At 41.8% G+C, this 20,243-nt stretch overlaps 1 protein-coding gene across 3 annotated transcripts in view; it reads right to left on the bottom strand.

Moving 5' to 3' along the window:
- Positions 1-18,967, bottom strand: part of KIF5C (kinesin family member 5C) — a 72,754-nt gene extending 53,787 nt beyond the window's left edge. For 2 of the 3 annotated variants that reach the window (XM_033164439.1, XM_033164431.1), the window contains exons 1-2: positions 18,782-18,967; positions 2,874-2,964 (exon numbers count right to left, since the gene is read on the bottom strand). In XM_033164439.1, the coding sequence (XP_033020330.1) occupies positions 2,874-2,964; positions 18,782-18,907 (217 nt within the window). In that variant the 5' untranslated portion in view covers positions 18,908-18,967. The remainder of the gene's footprint in view (positions 1-2,873; positions 2,965-18,781) is intronic. The other variant, XM_033164448.1, reaches the window with a different exon arrangement.
- Between the last annotated feature and the right edge of the window lie 1,276 nt (positions 18,968-20,243).

Genomic DNA, 20,243 nt, shown 5'->3' with positions numbered 1-20,243 from the left:
AGCAATCAGTTGTGGTTTTAAATATATAATTATGAACCAGATTTTTAACCATCCATGCACTGTATTTCACTCAAAAGAAACCACTTAGGCTGAAAATTAACATTTAATTTAGCTCTGTTTAAAAAAAAAAAAGCTTAGGGCAAATAAATAAGGTAGATTAAAGGCACTTTTTAAAGAAAAAAAACGTATTTAGATCACTCTAATTTTAAAACACTTAGATCCTATAGATAGTCAATATTTTTACTTACTAAAAATAATTACTAAAAGTCTGGCTCTTGCAATATCTTCCGAGACATTTACAAAGATATTAAGAATCATTTCCCCCCAAAATTAGACAATGTCCTGACTTGTATGTTTTATTGCAGATTTGCTAATCTACAAGGTCAATATGCTTTGAGGTAACCAGTAAAACTGTTGCTCTTTTCTGAAATAAAACTTAAGATGTTTGTGCAGAATTTGGAAAGGCTGATTGTTAGGTTTACAATCAAAGCTGGCAGTTCAGCAAGAAACCATCAAAAACCTCCTGAGTTCTATCACATCCATGGAGCTGTCCAGAGGAATAGTGCTGATGGCTGTGTACTAAAAAGGCACTGTTGAAACCTGCATCAAGATCCTGGAGTATTGTCTTCTTCCAAACTGAATTTCTTTATATATAGACCAGGGCTACCTAAACTGTGGTCCATAAGCTTCATTCAGGTGGTCTATGATATGTGGCTGAAGACCGGAGACAGCACATCCATCACAATAAATATTCATATTGATTTGTAATTGCATTTTCATTGCTTCTTATATTTCTTATATTGTATTTATTGTATTACAATTTGCAATTTTAATTGTCAAACCATAAACTATCATATATAAGAAATACAAAAGATAATAAAAATACAATTAAACATCATACAGCATTTAGCACAGTGTATGACAATTACTACAACATTCAGAAAAACAGTAAAGCCCAGACTCTCAGCAGTTTTCAAATGGTCTGCTGCAAAGAAAGTTTGGAAATCCCTGATACAGACTAGGGAAGATTCTTATGCCATGTTTCCATTTCATGCTAATCATAACACAGGAATGCAGAATTCACACAGGAGAAACAAAATCAAGGACAGACCCCACACGTTCCTGCTCTTTTCTGTTCATGAATTTCTCCACTGATAAAATAGCAACCATATTGCTCCTGTAACACAAGTTCAGTTCACACACCCCTCTACATTTTACAAAATAGATATATCTGCAATTTATTATTCAATGGTCAGGCAATAATATAACTCAAATGAGTCGGTCAATAGTTGGACTGAGGATGTCTCAATAAGCAATTATTTTTACAAAATCATTAAAATATCATTTTGCCTTTATCCAAGGCTCCAGATGTCCCTTGTGAACAGCCACAGTAAAAAAGACAAATGCCCGCCAGTTTGCGTATAATGGCCATTTCTTATTCCTACGCACTCCAGTAACATCTTCTAGTAACCATGGTGCTTTAATTCCTCTCAGTCAGCAGGATTCAGCTGATACAGTCATTTTCCTGCACAGAAAATGGACTGAAACCTTTCTATTCTCCTAACAACAAATAGCTAGAGCGAGGAGAACAATTTACAGGAAATTGTGATTGAAGCTGGGGGTGGGGAATATCAGTGTTAACATAATTGCAATGAAGCAAGCTTTAAGATCTATACAGTATACTAAGATCTCCCCCATCCCCATTTGGAATAACTCTCTCTGAGTATTAGGAGGAGTTAGAGAAAGATTATATGTGATATTTAAGACAGGAGAAAGAGAAGCCATCGCTTTGCCTTTCAACTATGAATCCCCAGATTCAAAACTGCATGTCAACATAACACTATTGGTATCCATACCAACTGACAAAATGATTATGGAATGAAGTGACAAGCTCCACAATTAACATATCTTTTTAAAATAGCATTTCTAGCTCCATCACTAAATGGGAACAATCCCTAAGGACCAGGGTTGCCACTGAGAATAAATGAGGACATGATTAATTTATTCATTGGGAGGGATAGGTATAACCCTATCAGTTAGTCTAATAAGGTTAATAGCAGTCCTGAAAAACCAGCAGATGGATAAAGGCACTGCAGACACCAATCTGCATCCAAAACAAAGGCCACACCTGAGCCAGATTAACAAGGTCAAAGGTGGGGAATGCTGGATGAATACTGTAGAAACTATAGGCCCAGAGAACTGCAGACCACTCCACCAATGGTTTAGGTTTACAAATGCCTCATCTTAGACAACAATATCATTATCTGTCACACATCACAGTCATAGCAGTTACAGAAATAGATGCCACTGCTATGGAGATTTTAGGATCATGCCTCCGCCAAAAAAAAAGAGCGTTTTCAAGAGTGGTTCCAGAAACTTGGTAAGTTCATAGTTCTAACTTCAGAGAGGCTCATCAAGGACAGTTACATCTTTAAAAGTTAAAGGTGAAAGGAATTTCAGAGGCTGTCTTACACCAAGTCAGACTGTTCACCCACCTAGTCGAGTCCAGTCTGACTGGCCATAGCATGGGGAGGGTCCCAAAGTAGAGAGCTTTTCCAATCACCTTTTACCTGCTCCTTTTAACTAGAGGTTCAAGGGATTGGACCTAGGAGTTTCTGCATACAAAGCAGGTAATTTACTAATGAGCTATGCTATTCAGAAGTAGGGCAATGCAAGATGCATGTATTTCTCCACCTGAGCTACAAGCTGAGATCCTTGAGCTCCCAGTTTCCACATCTCACCTGTAGCTTCATACATATCAACAGAAACAAAGAAAAATTACCCCACTCTGACTTTGTTTACTACCCACTCTCTACTTCAGTTTGCCATGAGCCCTTTCAGGCATGACTAGAAATTATTTGAGAATCTCTTACCTTTAACAATCTGCTTGGCACAAGCATTATAGACTTGCTCTTGGGATGTATTTGAAGGGAACACTCTATCGAAGACATAGGGTTTCCCTTGCTGAAATAAAAACAAAAGGTATTTTTACAAAAGACCACAAATGACAAAAGGTTTCTAATAAAAGCCTACAGAGAACCATATAAAACGGCACACCTGCTCAATTTGGATTGTTGATTACTACAAAAGATGTTCCTGTGGATATATCTGGCATTTGTGAGATAGCCTATTCAGAGCACTTAGCAAACAGCAACTAGAATTCTAATTTCCCAGAAGCTTATCAGATTCATCAACGTATGAAGGAAACAGAATGGGCTCAAATGTTAACATTGCATTTGGAAAGGCTTGACCTCCTTCTTTAGCAATTAAAAATATAAAATGAATAATCTGAATAGAAACTTGCATTTGTAATATCAAAACATTACGATCTCTCTCATATAATATCTTATTCCCACTGAATCCTACATTAACAGCACGTTAAGGTACAGATATACCTTGTTTCAATTAAGGAAAGGGAAATGTTTAAAGGGACATGGGTCTATAGTTGAGATTATATTACCAAGGAATGGGAAACTCATCCTAACACCTTCCTCCTTCCAATTGTGTGAAGTGGGTGGCAGAAACATCAGTGTTATATTACTAGGATAGAAAATAATATAATATATTGTATTCCCATACAAAAGCCTCATTTTTTTTAATAAGAAGCAGGAGGAAGATTTTGACATGGTCAGTCTTTCAAGTATCACACAAAAGTGATTTGAAATGTAATACAAAGAATTAAGTAAAAAAAAAAAAAGGTAAAGGTAAAGGACTCCTGGACAGTAAGTCCAGTCAAAGGCGACTATGGGGTGTAGCGGTCATCTCACTTTCAGTCTGAGGGAGCTGGTGTTTGTCCACAGATAGCTTTCCAGGTCATGTGACCAGCATGACAAAACCACTACTGGCGCAATGGAACATCGTGATGGAAAGCAGAGCCGCAGTGGTACCTATATATCTACTTGCATTGGCATGCTTTTGAACTGCTAGATTGGCAGAAGCTGGGACAGAGCAACAGGAGCTCACCCTGATTTGTGGATTCAAACTGCCAACGTTTTGATCAGCAAGCCCAAAAGGCCCAGTGGTTTAGACCACAGCACCACCAGCGTCCCTCTAAAGAATTAAGTATTGGGTAGATGGTACTTGAGGACGGTACTTGAGTGGGTGGTGCTTTGGGTTAAACCACAGAGCCTAGGGCTTGCCGATCAGAAGGTTGGCGGTTCGAATCGCCACGACGGGGTGAGCTCCCATTGCTTGGTCCCAGCACCTGCCAACCTAGCAGTTCAAAAGCATGTCAAAGTGAAGTAGATAAATAGGTACCGCTCCAGTGGGAAGGTAAAAGGTGTTTCCGTGCACTGCTCTGGTTCGCCAGAAGCAGTTTAGTCATGCTGGCCACATGACCCGGAAGCTGTACGCCAACTCCCTCAGCCAATAAAGCAAGATGAGCGTCGCAACCCCAGAGTCGTCCGCAACTGGACCTAATGGTCAGGGGTCCCTTTACCTTTACTTGAAGATTAAGAACCTAAGAAAAGCCCTGCTGGATCAGGCCAAGGGATCTAGTCCATCCTTTTTGCACAGTGGCCAGCCAGATGCCCATGCTAAGTCCACAAGCAGGACACTGAATGCCATCCTGCTATAGTGCTTCATGGATGCCAGTAAATACATAAAAAGAGGTCTGGGGAAAAGATGATGAGAATGCATTCTAGAATATCCAAGCACACATACACAATTAATTATTTCCCAGATCAACCAAAAGGGGGAGAACACATTATCCAGCTCAGCCAAGAGGCATAACTGGCAGCCCCTATTCCCAGGGCTCCTCGTCCAGCTATCCTTGGTACAGTTGTCAATCTGAAGCGCACACAGAGGAGCAGAGCACATATTCTATCCATTAAACTCATGCTGAAATAGCCTCCTCTTTAGATTCTGATGCACAGAACTCAAAGTGCAATGAGGTCAATCACATTGCAAGTTTTCCTTTTGGTACCTCTAAATGCCAGGAACACAGATACTCGCCTAACAGCACAATCCACACTGCAAGTACAATTGCGAGCACACACGCTGAACCCTGTCCTGCCCCCCCCCCACTCAAAGAAAGAGACAAGAGACCAAAGTATGGGTTCAAATTGGCCACAACTTTATTTAACTTCAGAATGTGGGAAACTTGGCATAGGCCTTGGCATGTAACCTTCTCAGCCCGTCCGGGTCTGAGGATGTGCAGGGCAATGAGGTGCAGTGGGAGGGGACAGTAAAGCACAAACTTACACAGCGTGCCCGCCCACCTTACCTCTGCCGGGAGTCTGACCTACATGCCACCGCTCTAGGGCCAGGGACTCCCGCAATCAACCCTTTAACAGGCCTTGCAAAAGCTGCCGCATGGGGGTGCATGAAATGCCTCCCCCCCTCCGACTTGAAGATACGACTTAAAGGATACCTTGCCAAGGCCTAGATCCACCACCCGAGGCCCTAAGGAATCCACATTGCAAGTACAATTATGTTACAGCCAGAACAAGGAAAACTTGGCTTAAGGATTCTGCCAAAAATGGCCTCCACTAGAGGCTATGCGTGCTGGCCCCAGGGGGTTGTCCGTAAAGCAAGGTCTAATCCAATCCTAAGTCCAGGAGTCCAACGGGGTCAGTCCGGCAGGGAGCAGGGCAGGAACAGAAACAGGGTTACAGTCAGAAGCATGTTAGCAACTATGTTGCTCACGCAACTTGGGGCTGCGGCTGGCTGGCTTTTATCTGGCCCTATGCTTAGGGCGGCCCCGATCCTCTGGAGACTCGCCTCTCCTTCTGGCCTGGAGGAGAGTACTCCTCCTGCAAGCACTCAGTTCCCTTCACCTCTCTGCCCTGAACCTCTGGAGCTCTGGGCGTGGAGCACCTGCAAGCAATGGGTCCTCCACCCCATCAGAAGCCAGAGCAGACTCCTCTGTGCAGGCTGGGATTCCTCAGGTTCAGCATCTGAGTCTGACTCCCAGGCCATCACACTATGTAAGGGGGAGGGGGGGTAGAGTCCTCATGACAACTATAAACAGCATCTTGTCTGGCCATGAATCACAGGCACTTTAAACCCTCTCAACACTAGTTTGTGGGTGGAATGAAAAGCCCTTTGCCTTAATCTCTGCTTGACAGGAGTCCGTGGGTAAAGTTAACACTGCTGGTCCTTCAGCAAGTACTTGCTCTATTAAAAAAAACACCACACAGCTTCTTCTTTTTTAAAGAAGGGGGGGACCACAACTGTTACCAACCCAAACTTGTCATTTAAGACTGCAAGCTACCTTCTATACAGGTAGGTTCTACTGTGCTATAAAATTTAGTTTTAGCTGCGACTGCCATCTGCAACCAAATGTTCTGACACACATAATTCAAGAGTTTCACTTTTATTTATCCATAAAGACAGCTATAAACCTGTCACCTGCTTAAGTTAGAGTTCTGAAGACCGATAGCAAAAAATGTGCAAAAGCCACATTCAAAACCAATATATTATCCATGAAATGAGATCTCACCTGCAATATTTTCTGTTTCAATGTCAGTGTGTGCTACTGACTATAAATCCATCCTTTTATCATAATGGTCAAAAATCTATAGTGTAGTAACATATTGTAATAAAAAATGCAATGTGTTTAAGACACATGTTAAGTCCAGCAGCCACCATAATTTGACATTTTATCCCTTTTAACATGCTTAAGGTGATAGCTTAAGGCAGAAGGGATACTCAAAGCCTGAACTGTTCAATTTCCAGAGAAGACAAAGGTTGATGCATGTTTCCCAAGCAGGGAAACACTTACTGTAAGGCCCTATAAAACCAGGTAACTTGTAGGACTCACTAGAATTCAGCTAAGCAATCAATCAATCAATCAATCATATTTTTATTGTACCAAGATGAAAGTACAAATTACTCTATCAGACATGTATGAGTAAGCAGCTAAAAAAGAATTTTTACCAGTTCTTTTAGGACAAAGAACCAGTTCATTTATTTCAGAATTTCTACAAGTCACCACATTAAATACACACACACATTCTTTTTTTTTTTACTTTATGAAGACAAATGCGCATTATAGTTTTTGCATATATTGCTATTTGTAGTGTGACAAATATAACCATGATAGAGAGCCACACTCAGAAACACTTCGAGCAAACCACAAGCGAGAAAGAAAAAGATCAAAGTATTGCAAACTTGTTTAAGTGTTCAGATATAGAAAGTTATATTGGGTTTATTTTTCTTTTCTTTTTTTTAAAGGTTGTATTCCACCCTGGAATGTTATGGTGAATGGTGGATAAGAAATCTAGCAAATGAAATAGAAAATAGGGAATGTGTTTTCTATAAATGAGAGAGAGAGAGAGAGAGAGAGAGAGAGAGAGAAAGAAATTATGCTGGAAGTATGTGCACCTAGTGCAATGTGTATCATGTCTTGGATCAGCCAAGTGATATAATTTCAAGCTTCTTGGTGGCAACAAATGTATTGAATTTTGAGAAGAGAGGGAGAATAAGCTCTGGAATAGAGTAAGAATTGCTTCCCGACTCAAGCAGGGCAGTTACTGTGAAGAAAACTGCACCTAAACATTCATTGCAATCTAGATCATTCATGCTGTAAATATAAAACTAAGCAAAAATCCTCAGGCAGTTGCACCAAGTTAATAGAAATCACCATTAAGCTACAGCCAACACTCCCTTCAGGCGTACACATATTAGGTTGCCATTAAAACTGTGTCATCTCTTAAGACACAGTTCCCTACCTGGGGGCTGCGATGAACTGCAAGAACTCAATTACTGAATGCTTGCATACTGCTTTGCAAATGTGAATCGTTGCAAAAAAAAAAAATGCTATCTACCACCAACTCCTCATTATGCTCAAGGCCAGCATAAAACAACAACAGCAACAAAAAGTAAATAAAATACCCGCACAACCAGCTTCCTGCAACCTTCTTCTATCAAACTTCCCTAGTGTGCAAAACTGCATACAAAGAACCAAGCACATTTTTGACAGGAAGCACAGAAGTGCATTTGTATGATTTTATCCATTACTAAGAACTCTAGAAATATGTTTATAGGAGAAGATGTGCATTAAAGAGAGAAATGGTGGGGCTATAACATTATTATATGTATTATTATATGCAGTGCTTTTTTTCTTTAAAAATGGTTAGGGGTACTCTCATTTTTGACTCAAGAAAATCACAATTTTATAGTTCAAATTGGGAAAAATAAATACAGTAAATGGACAAAAGTACAAAGATTCACAAAATGTTTAGGGGTATGCATACCCTGGCACCCGCTAGAAAAAAAACACTGATTATATGTATTTATACCCCACCCAGACAGGGACTCAAGGCAGCTTACAGATAAAATAGGGGCAACATAGAAAAACAAAACCAAAGAAACCATTAAACATTGCTATATAAAAATATATACCGTATTTTCCGGCGTATAAGACGACTGGGCGTATAAGATGACTCCCAACTTTTCCAGTTAAAATAAAGAGTTTGAGATATACTCGACTGCAGATTCTCCACCCGGCGTATAAGACGACCCCCAACTTTTGAGAAGATTTTCCTGGATTAAAAAGTAGTCTTATACGCCAGAATATACACTAAATCTGGTCTGGAACAGTAGATGCAGCAGCACTAGTAAAGGTAAGGAGTGTGGACTTGGTCAGCAATCTAGATGGGAGGCCATTGTGTCTTATCATACTGTGCCCACAAATATGACTAGACTCCACCCCTCCTATGAATCTCACCCAAAAGGCTCAAAGTGCTCACATGTTAGATACATATCATGAATAAACTTAAAAACAGAGGGTGAACCTTCTGCCAATTCTTCCCCTTTCCATGCTGCTTCACACAAGGCCTTGCTCAAGGGAGAGAAGTCTTCACCGTTACAGAAAGTTTTGGATACAATACAAAGCAGCAAGCGAAGTCTCTGCTCTCTTAGGTACTCTAGAACAGTGTTTTTCAACCTTTTTTGGGCAAAGGCACACTTGTTTCATGAAAAAAATCACGAGGCACACCACCATTAGAAAATGTTAAAAAATTTAACTCTGTGCCTATATTGACTATATATAAAGTAATTTTTCAATTTTTCCCACGGCACACCAGGCAACATCTCGCGGCACACTAGTGTGCCGCGGAACAGTGGTTGAAAAACACTGCTCTAGAAGTTCTCCTGCCTATTCTCAAAGTCCTCTGCACACATCAGAGGACATAAAGAGTGGGGTGAGGGGAGATTTATTAGTGAGGCAGAAGAGACTGGTTAGTAAGAAAAGTCAAATTTTTATGAATCTCCCCAAGAGTTTTTTTCCTTGTACTCTAGGAAATACTGACAGGTTTCAAAAATTATGATCAGATGTGCCTAGGACTGCTTCTGCTTCCTCTTCTTCTTCTTCTTCTACTAGACATTGAACTAGAAGACTACATCCAACAAAGTTGTTTTGGACACTACCCTCTGTTCCAAAACAGGGTATACAGGTGAAACTCAAAAAATTAGAATATCGTGGAAAGGTTCATTTCTTTCAGTAATTCAACTTAAAAGGTGAAACTAATATATGAGATAGACTCATGACCCCAAATTAACAATTTCAACTTTGGGGTTTCCATCAGCTGTGCGCCATAATCATCATAATTATAACAATCAAAGGCTTGACATATCTTGCTTTGCATGTCATGAGTCTATCTAATGAAAACAATTCTTTACATAAATGGACTTTTCCACGATATTATAATTTTTCGAGTTTCACCTGTATAACATGGGAAGAGTTATTCAAGAAATCAGAAACCACAAAACTCTCATGGGTGTACTGAACTGTGATTCTTTAGCTCAAAGGTCTTTTATCTTTCCATCTTGCACTAGTATACTGTAATCCCAAAGCGCTAGCACTGGGCTACTGGCAGGAAGCCAAGTGGTAGCATGCAGTGCTTTGCACAGGTCAGAGGTGAATGGAGAAGGGTGCACTGCCAGAATGCAGGGTTTTCAGTGTTAATTTCTATTCTGTTCATAATATCACAATCAGAACTGCATGCACCTCCCCTGTGTCTGGACACCACCGCATAAAAAAACATTTATTCTACACCTTTAGGCACCAGGCAAGTGTTCCTTTTTAACCAGGCCTCTGGTTGTTTTGATTGACATGCTATGTACACCCTTTTAAAATGTGGCATTTGGGGGGGGGGGGGTATTATTGAGCTGTTGTTTTTATTTTGATTATGTATTATGTGGTTTTATATTTTGATTTTGTTCTGTGAACTGCCCTGAAACCTCCAGGTACAGGGTGGTATAAAAATTAAATAAGCAATAAAATAAAAATAAGTAATCAACTCCAATATATAATTGCTACACTATTTGTCACGAAATAAGGTGAAATTCATTTCTTACGTTTCTTCATGCTGCAATAGTGTAATTGCACAATTTCACTCATGAAGCCTTTTGTTGCACTGTACAGGACTATGATCGAGCAAGAAATAATGCAGATGCACATTTTGCTTAGATGTGTATTTCTCATCAACTTCCCAACTATTGTGCTTTACATGCTGTTCGGACATGATGTTCCTTTTTTCAAGACCCCATAATCAATTATTGTTTCGACAACCCCTCATTGATTCCTTTTGTCATTTCTTCCAATTTTGTTCTAATCTCACCCACTGTGTTTCACTTTCCCCTCCTGCCATGCCATTTTCAGTCTGCAGCCAGTTTTCTCACTTAGAGAGAGGGGGAGGTGGAAATCAATATTCTAAATCAAGAGGAAGCAGAATCAACCCAGCTGAGAAGCACAAAGCACAGTCAGCACCAGCTAAATAACTGAGCCAGGTCACCGGTGGCTTGAATTCTAAACCCAAAGAATACTAGTCAGCAGGATACCAGCTTCTAAAGAGAGCAATAGCATTTCTATTGATGAAGTGGTAGCTAGTGATATTCCACAATTTACTGCACACTACAAAGCCTTAATCTGTGTTCATATCATATCATATCAACATAATGTATCATATCTTTCTTTAAAAGCATTGTGGAATAACTGATGGGGACACTGACCTCTTTCAAGGCCAGGGCAAGAATGCTGGTCTGTATAAACATGGAAAGCCCCTACACTATCATTCATTTACAATGGGACCTCCTTTGTCACTCTGACTTGGCTGTCCGACAAAGGCCAGCAATGAATTAAGATTCTAGTATTGCAGCTGATCTCATATAATCAAGAAGCATGCACTGCCTCAAACACTCATAATAGCACAGGGAGTTGTGCATGCTGACACACAGAAAACACCTGTAGTCTTCTGGCCTGTTGCACCTAACCAAATGAAAATCTCATCTGCCTGTGTTCCAATTCAAGTGAATTTATCAAGGTCTAAACATTAAATGGAACTTGCTTTATTTATTTATTTATTCGATGAGCATGATTGTTAATGAGCCAGATTCTAGCATTCTTAATCAACGTCCCACCATCCCTGATCGTTTGTTATGCTAGCTGGGGCTGGTGGGAGTTGCAGTTCAGGAACTTCAGCCATAAAGCATATTAAATATATTCTAGGCAACTTCAGCAGTAACAGTAGCCTTTTTGTGTGGAGTTAGTCAGGGCCCTGCCTTCCCAGACGTGCAAGATATCAGCCAAAGAGCAAGAATCAGGACTTGCAGGTTTTACAGCTACGTGGTCAAGGTCATAGGCTTCCCCATAGCTCTACCAAGTGCTTGCTGATGCTTCTTGGAAGGGCCTCAAATTCTTCTGAATGTGAACCTGATTCAAATGCAGCAAACTTCAGAAATTTACCGGTATATCATTAACTGTAAGTTGTTCACATAGGCTGTCTAAAATGACAAATTATCCTCCCACTTACAGCCAAGATCCAGATTTTCCCTCTAGTGCTCCAAGTAAAGATGTTGGCTAGTGTTTCTGGACCACAAGAGATCTAGTTGCTTCTAATGAACATCGTATAATCAGAATGACTTGACAAATAATCCTGACACAAAGCCAGTCTGATGGTGTGACCTCTGGAGATCCCAAAATGATGCAGCACACCAGAAAGAATGAAAAAGGGAAAGGAAAAACTTCAGTCTTGCAGACAAATAAATCCCTACCTGAAAAATGATATGATTAAGCTGCAGAGTACTTTTCATGTTATATCTTACCTAGCTTGGGTCTTTGCACAGGCAAAACAGCACTCAGCAAAACTGATAAAGCAAAAATACTATTTTATGTAAATGAAATTTGCTTCATTTTAAAACATCATATCCAGGGTGGCAATTTTTGTTCATTTTCCAGCATTAAGAGACCAATAATTTATACTAGATGTGGTTGCCAGTTACAGTGGTCAAATGTAATTTGTGTAATTGTTTATATTTTTTATAAAAGCACACAAAACAAATGTCACACTTCTCAATAATCAACCATCTCAGCAGATTCTTCTGAAATATTGTTCTCATGCTCCAATATGATCTTCTTCTTCTTCTTCTTCTTCTTCTTCTTCTTCTTCTTCTTCTTCTTCTGTTCCATATTCTTGTAACAATGGAAATAAAATGTATATCTGTCCAATTGCAGAGGGATGGGAGCAAGGGAATAATTCAGGTTTTATTGGGCTACCAGTGTTGTTTTCATGATGGTTTCACAACCATTTGTCTTTTCATAGACCATTATTTTACACAGTAATGGATAAATCTGTTGGCATCCGTCTGTCTCAAGAGACAAAGGAGTGCGCCTCCAAGTCACTGGGGGTGAAGTCAAACTGCTGCAATAGCAGCACTGAGGTGACCTCTCTGGGGCACAAGCCCAGGCAGTGCATGCATAGGTCCTGGGCTGCACAGTAGACAAAACTATACACCATCATAATTATTTAAGATCTTTTGGAAGAAGTTTAAGACCTTCCATTTTGGATGGCATTTCAGTTGGTCCCAATAAAGGTACTGACTAACTTGATATTATATTTTAGCTGTTCTTCAGTATTTTATATAATTTTAATGGTATGATTTAAGGGTGACACCAACATCATCCATATGTGAGTGGGACTGACTTGTTGTATAAAAGGGCTTCCCCTTCCTCTCACCCTCCCCCATGCCGCCAGAATTTTTTTGGGGGGGGGCACAAGGAAGTCCACTTTTACCCTAAATCTATGGTTATCTGCTTTGAACATCCAGGATGAAACATATCCTTACTCATTCAAATACATTTTAATAATATTTTTTTATAATAAAAAAACCACTGTTAAAAGCACCGTTCAAACTATTTTCATGCCAAACAGTGCAGAAAATCAAGCAGAATAAACAAGAAAGTTCTGCTAATGAGCAGAACAGCTTTACAACTTACTGTGTTAAGAGTTGAGTTTTATTTGACTAATTAAATTGTTGGGTTTAAGTTGCTAAGCACAGATTTAATACCAAAACAAACTTCTGAAATTTATTCCTGACACTGGGGACATGAATTGTTGTGACAACTGTTGTTCTAGGAAGCATACAATGGATGGCTGTCACAAAGTTATCCCTCTTTATTTGAGAACATTCTTCCCAATCCCTGAGCAAAATGCCTTTATCTAGATTCTTTTATAATGATGCTAGATTTAAGGCACAAGTAAAACAAAAGTACCGTATGTCTAAATCACATTGATTTCAACAGGACTATCCAATAGATACTTAAATCTCTCCCACTGAGATAAATAGGACTGGGAAAGTGCTTTACTTTGGCCAAAACATGCTTCTGTTTGCTCATGCAAACAAAAGGCCTGTCGTGGTGATCCAAGATCCCTGGGGTGCATTCTTTTTTATTGACTTTAAACCAACAGGATGCAACAGCCAGCAGATCTGGATTGAAAAGAACTGATTGAAACGCATGCACTTCATAGCCCACCAGAGGAGTCTATTGAACAGCTCAGGTTTATACCGCTTTCCAAACCGCAACACTGCCAAGCACTGCAGAGGCACAAATGGTTTGCTGAGGTTTGTTTGTTTGTTTTTTTAAAAAATAATAATGCACAGATGTTGCTGTTTCCTTTCAGTTTTAAAGTCCATGTGCAAGTAGGTGTGGTGGGTTCTATCCCACTCAGTGTCAGGACGCAGAATCAGCACAGCACTGGACAAAAGTATGCTTACCACTAAGGAATGACAAGAAATACTGGAAAAAGTAGAAACTATCAGCTGTTGCGCTAACAACAGAGTAATTAGTCCAACTAATCACTGCGGTATTCAGCAGAGAGAGAAAGGAGACCTCAGCAATTACAGGAGGGCCATCGTACAACCTACATTTGTGCAGAATATTCATTTGCAAGCCAGAGTAAAACATGCCTTTGATTGCAAGTTAACAATTGGCTGCAATCACTGTTACAATTTTTTTTTAAAGACAGCAATTTGGTGAAGTGGTGGAACAGTTTTCCTAGCCGTAAAACGAGGCAGGCAGGACATAAGAGTTAGGCAGCAAATTCCCCCTGAAAAACACCAGCACCTTTTAATCTTGCAGATTTACACGAGATGCAATAAATCCACTTAGCATGGTGAGCGTGGCCTGCCCATAAGAGCGTGTGATAAGTGGCCTGGCCAACCTTTCCGCTTTGAAGGTAGTTGTGTGGCAATCCTCTCTAGCTTCAGAGCTGGGAGAAAGGCTGGGAACTGTCCAAGGAGAGGAGAACAAGCAAGGTAGGTGGGGAAACACTGGTTGCCTCAGTCTAAAGATGCCCACAGTAGCTTCAGACAGGGGAGCACAAAAATGTGTACACCCTCATCTCCTAGTCTTTCCTGAGGGAAAAACCAGTGTGGGAAGTTGCTGGCTATGGTTTTGGGGTTTGTTAGCAAGACCACCCAAAAACTAACTGCTGACTACACACAATCCAAAATATCTCTAACTCTTCGCATTTTGAACACAGGAATATGAAAAGGTTTTTGTTGTCAAACTCATGCCACCATAGTGGCATAAGTTGATAAGTTCATGAGTTATTCATGTAGCAAATGTAGTTGCCACTAAGTAATCTAAAAGTGCTAAAATTTGTAATCAGTTACTGAGTTATTATAGATCATTTCACAATAACACACAAAGCCTGGAAAGAAGGAAAGAAGGAAGGAAGGAAGGAAGGAAGGAAGGAAGGAAGGATATTAAGCAAGCTAAATTAATGCTGAATCAGCTTTGCTTGATTCCGGTGCCAATATTAGGAGTCTGCAGTGATGAAGAACACAGAAAATATTACCACTTGCAAAGTTTGCAGAGGAAGAAGAATCAAATCACTGTTGGTTTCCTCCAATTGCCCCGTGACAGCTTTACCAGCAAACAGGTGAAGCAGGCCGTGGTTGGCAATGTCTCCCCCAGCTACACATAGCCATGGATCTGCACCCACACAAGCGCCCTAAAAGAGCCATAGAAGCCAGGAGAGCAAGAAAGCAGAGAAAGCTGTCCTGAAACAAATGGAAATTACACAACAGGAAAGGATTGGGAGGGTAGAGATTTCCAGTGGATTCCATCCAGCTTATTTATATTTGGTTTTAGGCAATTAACAACAGCTAGCGTCAAAAGAGATGCTTCCATGTATTTTCTTTCAACAAGCTAAAAATAAGGGATATGTTAATTTGTATGGGCAGGGTTCAACTAAGTTGTTCTGTGTGAAGAACAAGGTCTGCTTGCGTGATAGGACTTTTCCCTCCTCTCCTCCCACCAGAGTTCTTCCTGCACTCCCTAAATCTGGCCTGAAGGGCTGGAGGAACCCCCAGAACAGATTTGGGGGGCACACAGAGGAAAAACCCATTACACAAGCAGATCTTGTTCCCTGCACACATATCCCACTTAGTGCTACACTGAATTCCACCCTATAAAAATATATTAGTAGTATCACTGCTGCATCCGGAACTACCAAACATAAATAGCAAAACATAACGAGACCTACAAACACTGTAATTATTGTTTGGCTAATTGCTCGCTAATTCAAGTAAAAATTATTTAGCAGAGTACTGAAGTAAGCCTATTAGAATAATCATTTGTTAGCACAAAGCCCTATAACCATTTCCCCGACAACATAAATATTACACCCACATACAAATATCTATTGCCATTTTGTTGTGGTTGATAGGCCAGAAGTAGAAATGAACAGAGTTGGCTAGTGCTTAATTCATTACTAAAGTTTCCTAGTCCAGCTCTGATGTAACTCTGAAAACTGGGTATGGGTGTACTGACAATTCAAAACAACCATTTCAGAGTCGGGGGCAAATTCTCATTGCGGAATAAAGAGAAGTAGATATCAAATAACCAGACAGATTTCCTTTTGCTTTATCAACTGATAGTTGGTGGTGTGTTGTTTTTTTTAACTCTTCTTAAAAAAAAAGTCCACTTATCAAATCTTATAGGAATGTTTATATTTTTAAAGACAAAAAAACAAAGCACTTCTTTAGACAACATGCTATTAATATTGCCACAGAATATTGCCACAGAATGTTCCAGTGACAACAACCATACAATAAAAAAGTTAAAACCAGATTTCAGCTAACAATTATGGATGCCAGGAGATTGTTCCTGGGACCTTCCCCACATACTCACAAACCTGTTATGATGGAAGCACCAATCCCTTACAACAGTCTCATCTGAAGAAGTGTGCATGCACACGAAAGCTCATACCAAGAACAAACTTAGTTGGTCTCTAAGGTGCTACTGGAAGGAATTTTTTTTAATCTTTTATTTTGTTTTAACAGTCTCAGAGTTCAAGTACTTCTCACACCTCTGAACATAATCTGTCTTTGACAGTCACCTTCTCTCAGCCATCCCTACCTTCTCAAAGTTATTGTGAGGCTAAAATGTCGCTTTGAGCTCTTGAAGAAGCTGCCCACCAATGTTTTACAAATGTAGCTTTCAACTCCTTTAATAAAATGCTTTCCACACTGACTTTGTCCACTGAAGAGTCCACCTATCTGTTGAGGACTCTCTGGTATATTCTGTGGTGCATACTCAATTCACTGGTGTCCACAGCTGCAAACCACCAGGAACTCCAGTAATGGGCAGACAAGCTGAAAGCTTTGTCTGCCATTACTGATCTTCTCATTAAACCGGTTTCCTTGGAACTCTTTTTGAAAATCTTAGCATGGAGGCAGAAGGTTGCCATTATTCAGGGGAATTCAGGTACAGTAGAAGGTTGCCATAGATTCATATCACAAGACTATTATGTAATTCATATTGCAAGGAGAAAATTACCACGAATTGCAAGGAGAAAATTACCACAAATTGCTCCAGAGGCCAGATACCTCTGGAGTTGAGGTCAGATATATAGGCAACCTCTCCCCCACCCACATCAGCACATCTAGGATAGGACAAAGGAAGAGCAAATGTCTCAACCAAGGCCAATATGATCCTGTAAGTGATAAGGAAAGGATCTCTTGTTAAGCGAAGGTTCTCTCTCTCTCTCCCTCCCTCCCTCCCTCCCTCCCCATAATGCAGCAAGAAGAGCAGGAAATGAACACAGCAGGCAAAGATTGAGCATCTCTGGATGGAATACATAAATTTTGCTCTCGTCTGCAGAGACTGCAGCTTGGCATGCTTTTAACTCAGGGCTGCAAAAATGCATGAAAACACAAGCTGGGTTGGTTGGCAGAGGGGGTGGGAATTCCTCCACCTCTGTAATTCTCTCAGCAATTTCTTGCCACCTGTCAATCAGTCAAAGGAATCAGGAGGGAGCATGTGAGCGTGCCCAGTGATCCAGATGACATCAGCTTGATCAATGCTGGGGATTGGAAGGCTGCAGCAGCAAGGAAGGAAGGGAGGGAGGCAGCTGGAAGAGTCAATTGGGGTTGACTCTATTCAGTTCCCCACCATTGCCCTCTGCTGCGGCTACAAAAACAAGGAACTCAGCCAAGCAGTAACTTACATGGCAGGTTTTCCCCTGCAGAAAGCATCCAAAAAGGGTTGAAGGAGGATGTTTTGTTGCAGGGCACTAATGTTTGGCAGACGTAGGAATTAGATGTAGTATCTGGCCTATAGGAGCAAAGGACATTAAGACAAGAAATGGGCAGTTCAACAAAGCTAGACAAGGGAGTGAAACATTAAATAAATTTTAAAAATGCTTGCATTTCATGCCTTTTCTGCACCAGCATTTGCAGTTACTTTCTCTTTACCTATTTATGCCTGTCAACTGAGGGCAACTGTGCCATGCATCTGCCAACGTGGGCTCTTAGCCCACAAAAGGATCACGCTGCAATAAATGTCAGGCTTTTGAGAAGGTTGCCGCAAGACACTTGGCTGTGCCATCCCCTTATGCTCACGCACATGCGATGGCTTGAAATGTTGCATCCCCCAAAGGGGGAAAAATATTACCACCAAACACCTATATTAAGTGACACCCCCCCAACAAAACCTACCCACACCCTTTTCCACACCTTTTGAGTGTCTATTCCAGGTATAGAGAAGAGGAAGAGGCATACTCCTTGGGGACCCCCTAGCTGATCTCCAAGTCTGAGGAGTAAGACACCCAGGCGAGGCGTGACCTTTCCTCCCACAGCAAGTGAGTGGAAGGGGGTTTCCCAATCTCATCCCCGGACCCTCCTCCCACACCAGGGTTTCGGAGCTCAAGGTGAATGAAAAGAGCCTGGATCAGCACACAGAAACGCGCGCACACCGTCGCTCCATAACAGCAGCCAAGGTTGGGAACAATGGGCGGAGGAAGAAGAAGCACAACAATGCAGTGCAAAGGCACGCCACGCAGGGGGGCCCAGCAATGTTGCCGAGCGGGAGGAAATTGGCGGGTCTCTCTCTCTCTTTCCACGTTGCTGGAGGCGAGGGAAGGTCCTGAGGGGGAGGGGGGGGCAAGATGAAGGCAACTCCCTCTCCCGCGCACGCCACCCTCACCAAAACAAAACAAAAAATAAAGCCACCCCAAAACAAAACAAGCAAGGCGACGACGAGGAAGCTTACCCCGACCACGACCGTCTCCTCGCCTTTGAATTTGGGGATGAATTTGTCCCCGCGGAGGATCTCGGCTTCGTTGAGGGGCCGGAACCGGCACATCACTTTGATGCTGCATTCGGCTGGGTCCGCCATCTCGGCGCCGGGAGGTGGCGGCGCCTTGACCTATGGCGCGTGGCGAGGACGGCGCGGGCGACCCGCTCTCTCCCCCCACCCTCCCCGGCTTTTCGTTTCTTTTGGGGGGTGGCGGGGGGTGTGTGTGTTCCAGCGGCAGGGGAAGGAGCCCACCCAGCCCGGTCAGGAGAGGCGGCGGCAACGAGGCATGCCCGGTTGCCTCACACGACCACGGGCGACCGCGAGCAACTTAGGCAGGAGAATAAATAGAAGGGCGGGAATGGCCTGAGGGGTGGGGTGGGGGGTTGCCAGCCTCCTCAGCCCCTCGAGGGCTGCAGCTCGGGTTTCTTCAGAGGGTGGCAGCCGGCGCCGTGAAATAAAAGCATCAAACTACAGGAATGCATATGGTCATTCGAAGTCTTTAAAAAATAAAAAATGAAGCCGGGTCCTTTGCTCTCCACGCCGCACCACTTCCTGCCCACTCAAACGCCGGAGCCGCTTGCTAGCTTTGCAAGCTCTTCTGCTGCTGCTGCTGCTGCTGCCGCCACCATCCTGCATCCCCGCCAGCAAACCACCTTCTCTCCCTCTCTCTCTCTCTCTCTCTCTCTCTCTTCCCCCACCCTCAAGGGCTTTGTGACTTCACTGCATTACATCAACCCCTCCCAAAGCTCACGGGCTGGAGGGGGAGATGTTCCTGGCGCATCCTGGGAGTTGTAGTTCTTGTCACGACAGGTGGGGAGAGCGGGGAACCGGAGAGGAGGAGGCGAGGAGCAATGGGAGGAGAGGTGTTTTTCTCTCTCCTCCCCCCCAACACGTTCCCCCCTCTCCTAACGTTTTGCCATATTTTGGCACCTGAAGGACTTCTAACAAATACAAGTTAGAAAATATATTTCAAATTAACAAAGCAGAATGGCACAATGTTAGCATGTGTTGTTGTTCAGTCGTTCAGTCGTGTCCGACTCTTCGTGACCCCATGGACCAGAGCACGCCAGGCACGCCTATCCTTCACTGCCTCTCGCAGTTTGGCCAAACTCATGTTAGTAGCGATGTATAAATCATGTTAGCATGTATAAAGCTACATGTTAGCATGTATAAAGCCAGAAATCATCCGTCAGACTAAAAATCAGACGCCTCCTGCCTAAAAGAGAAGGTTGTAGTTCTTCCTCAAATCTCGTACACAATCCCATCCCACTGTCCCAATATCTGCATATAATATCTTAAGCATACTAGTTTTAGAGTGCCTTGCTTGAAACAACTTGTGAAAGTAATGTTATCTGCCAAGGATATCATGATGATGATTAGTGCTTTTTTCCTTAAAAAATGTTTAGGGGTATTCTCATTTTCCTACTCATATAGA

Source organism: Lacerta agilis, chromosome 1, assembly GCF_009819535.1.
Source record: "Lacerta agilis isolate rLacAgi1 chromosome 1, rLacAgi1.pri, whole genome shotgun sequence".
In the NCBI taxonomy this organism is placed as follows: Eukaryota; Metazoa; Chordata; class Lepidosauria; order Squamata; family Lacertidae; genus Lacerta; species Lacerta agilis.
Note: the sequence above shows the minus strand (reverse complement) of the source record. Positions and strands in the feature narration are given on the sequence as shown.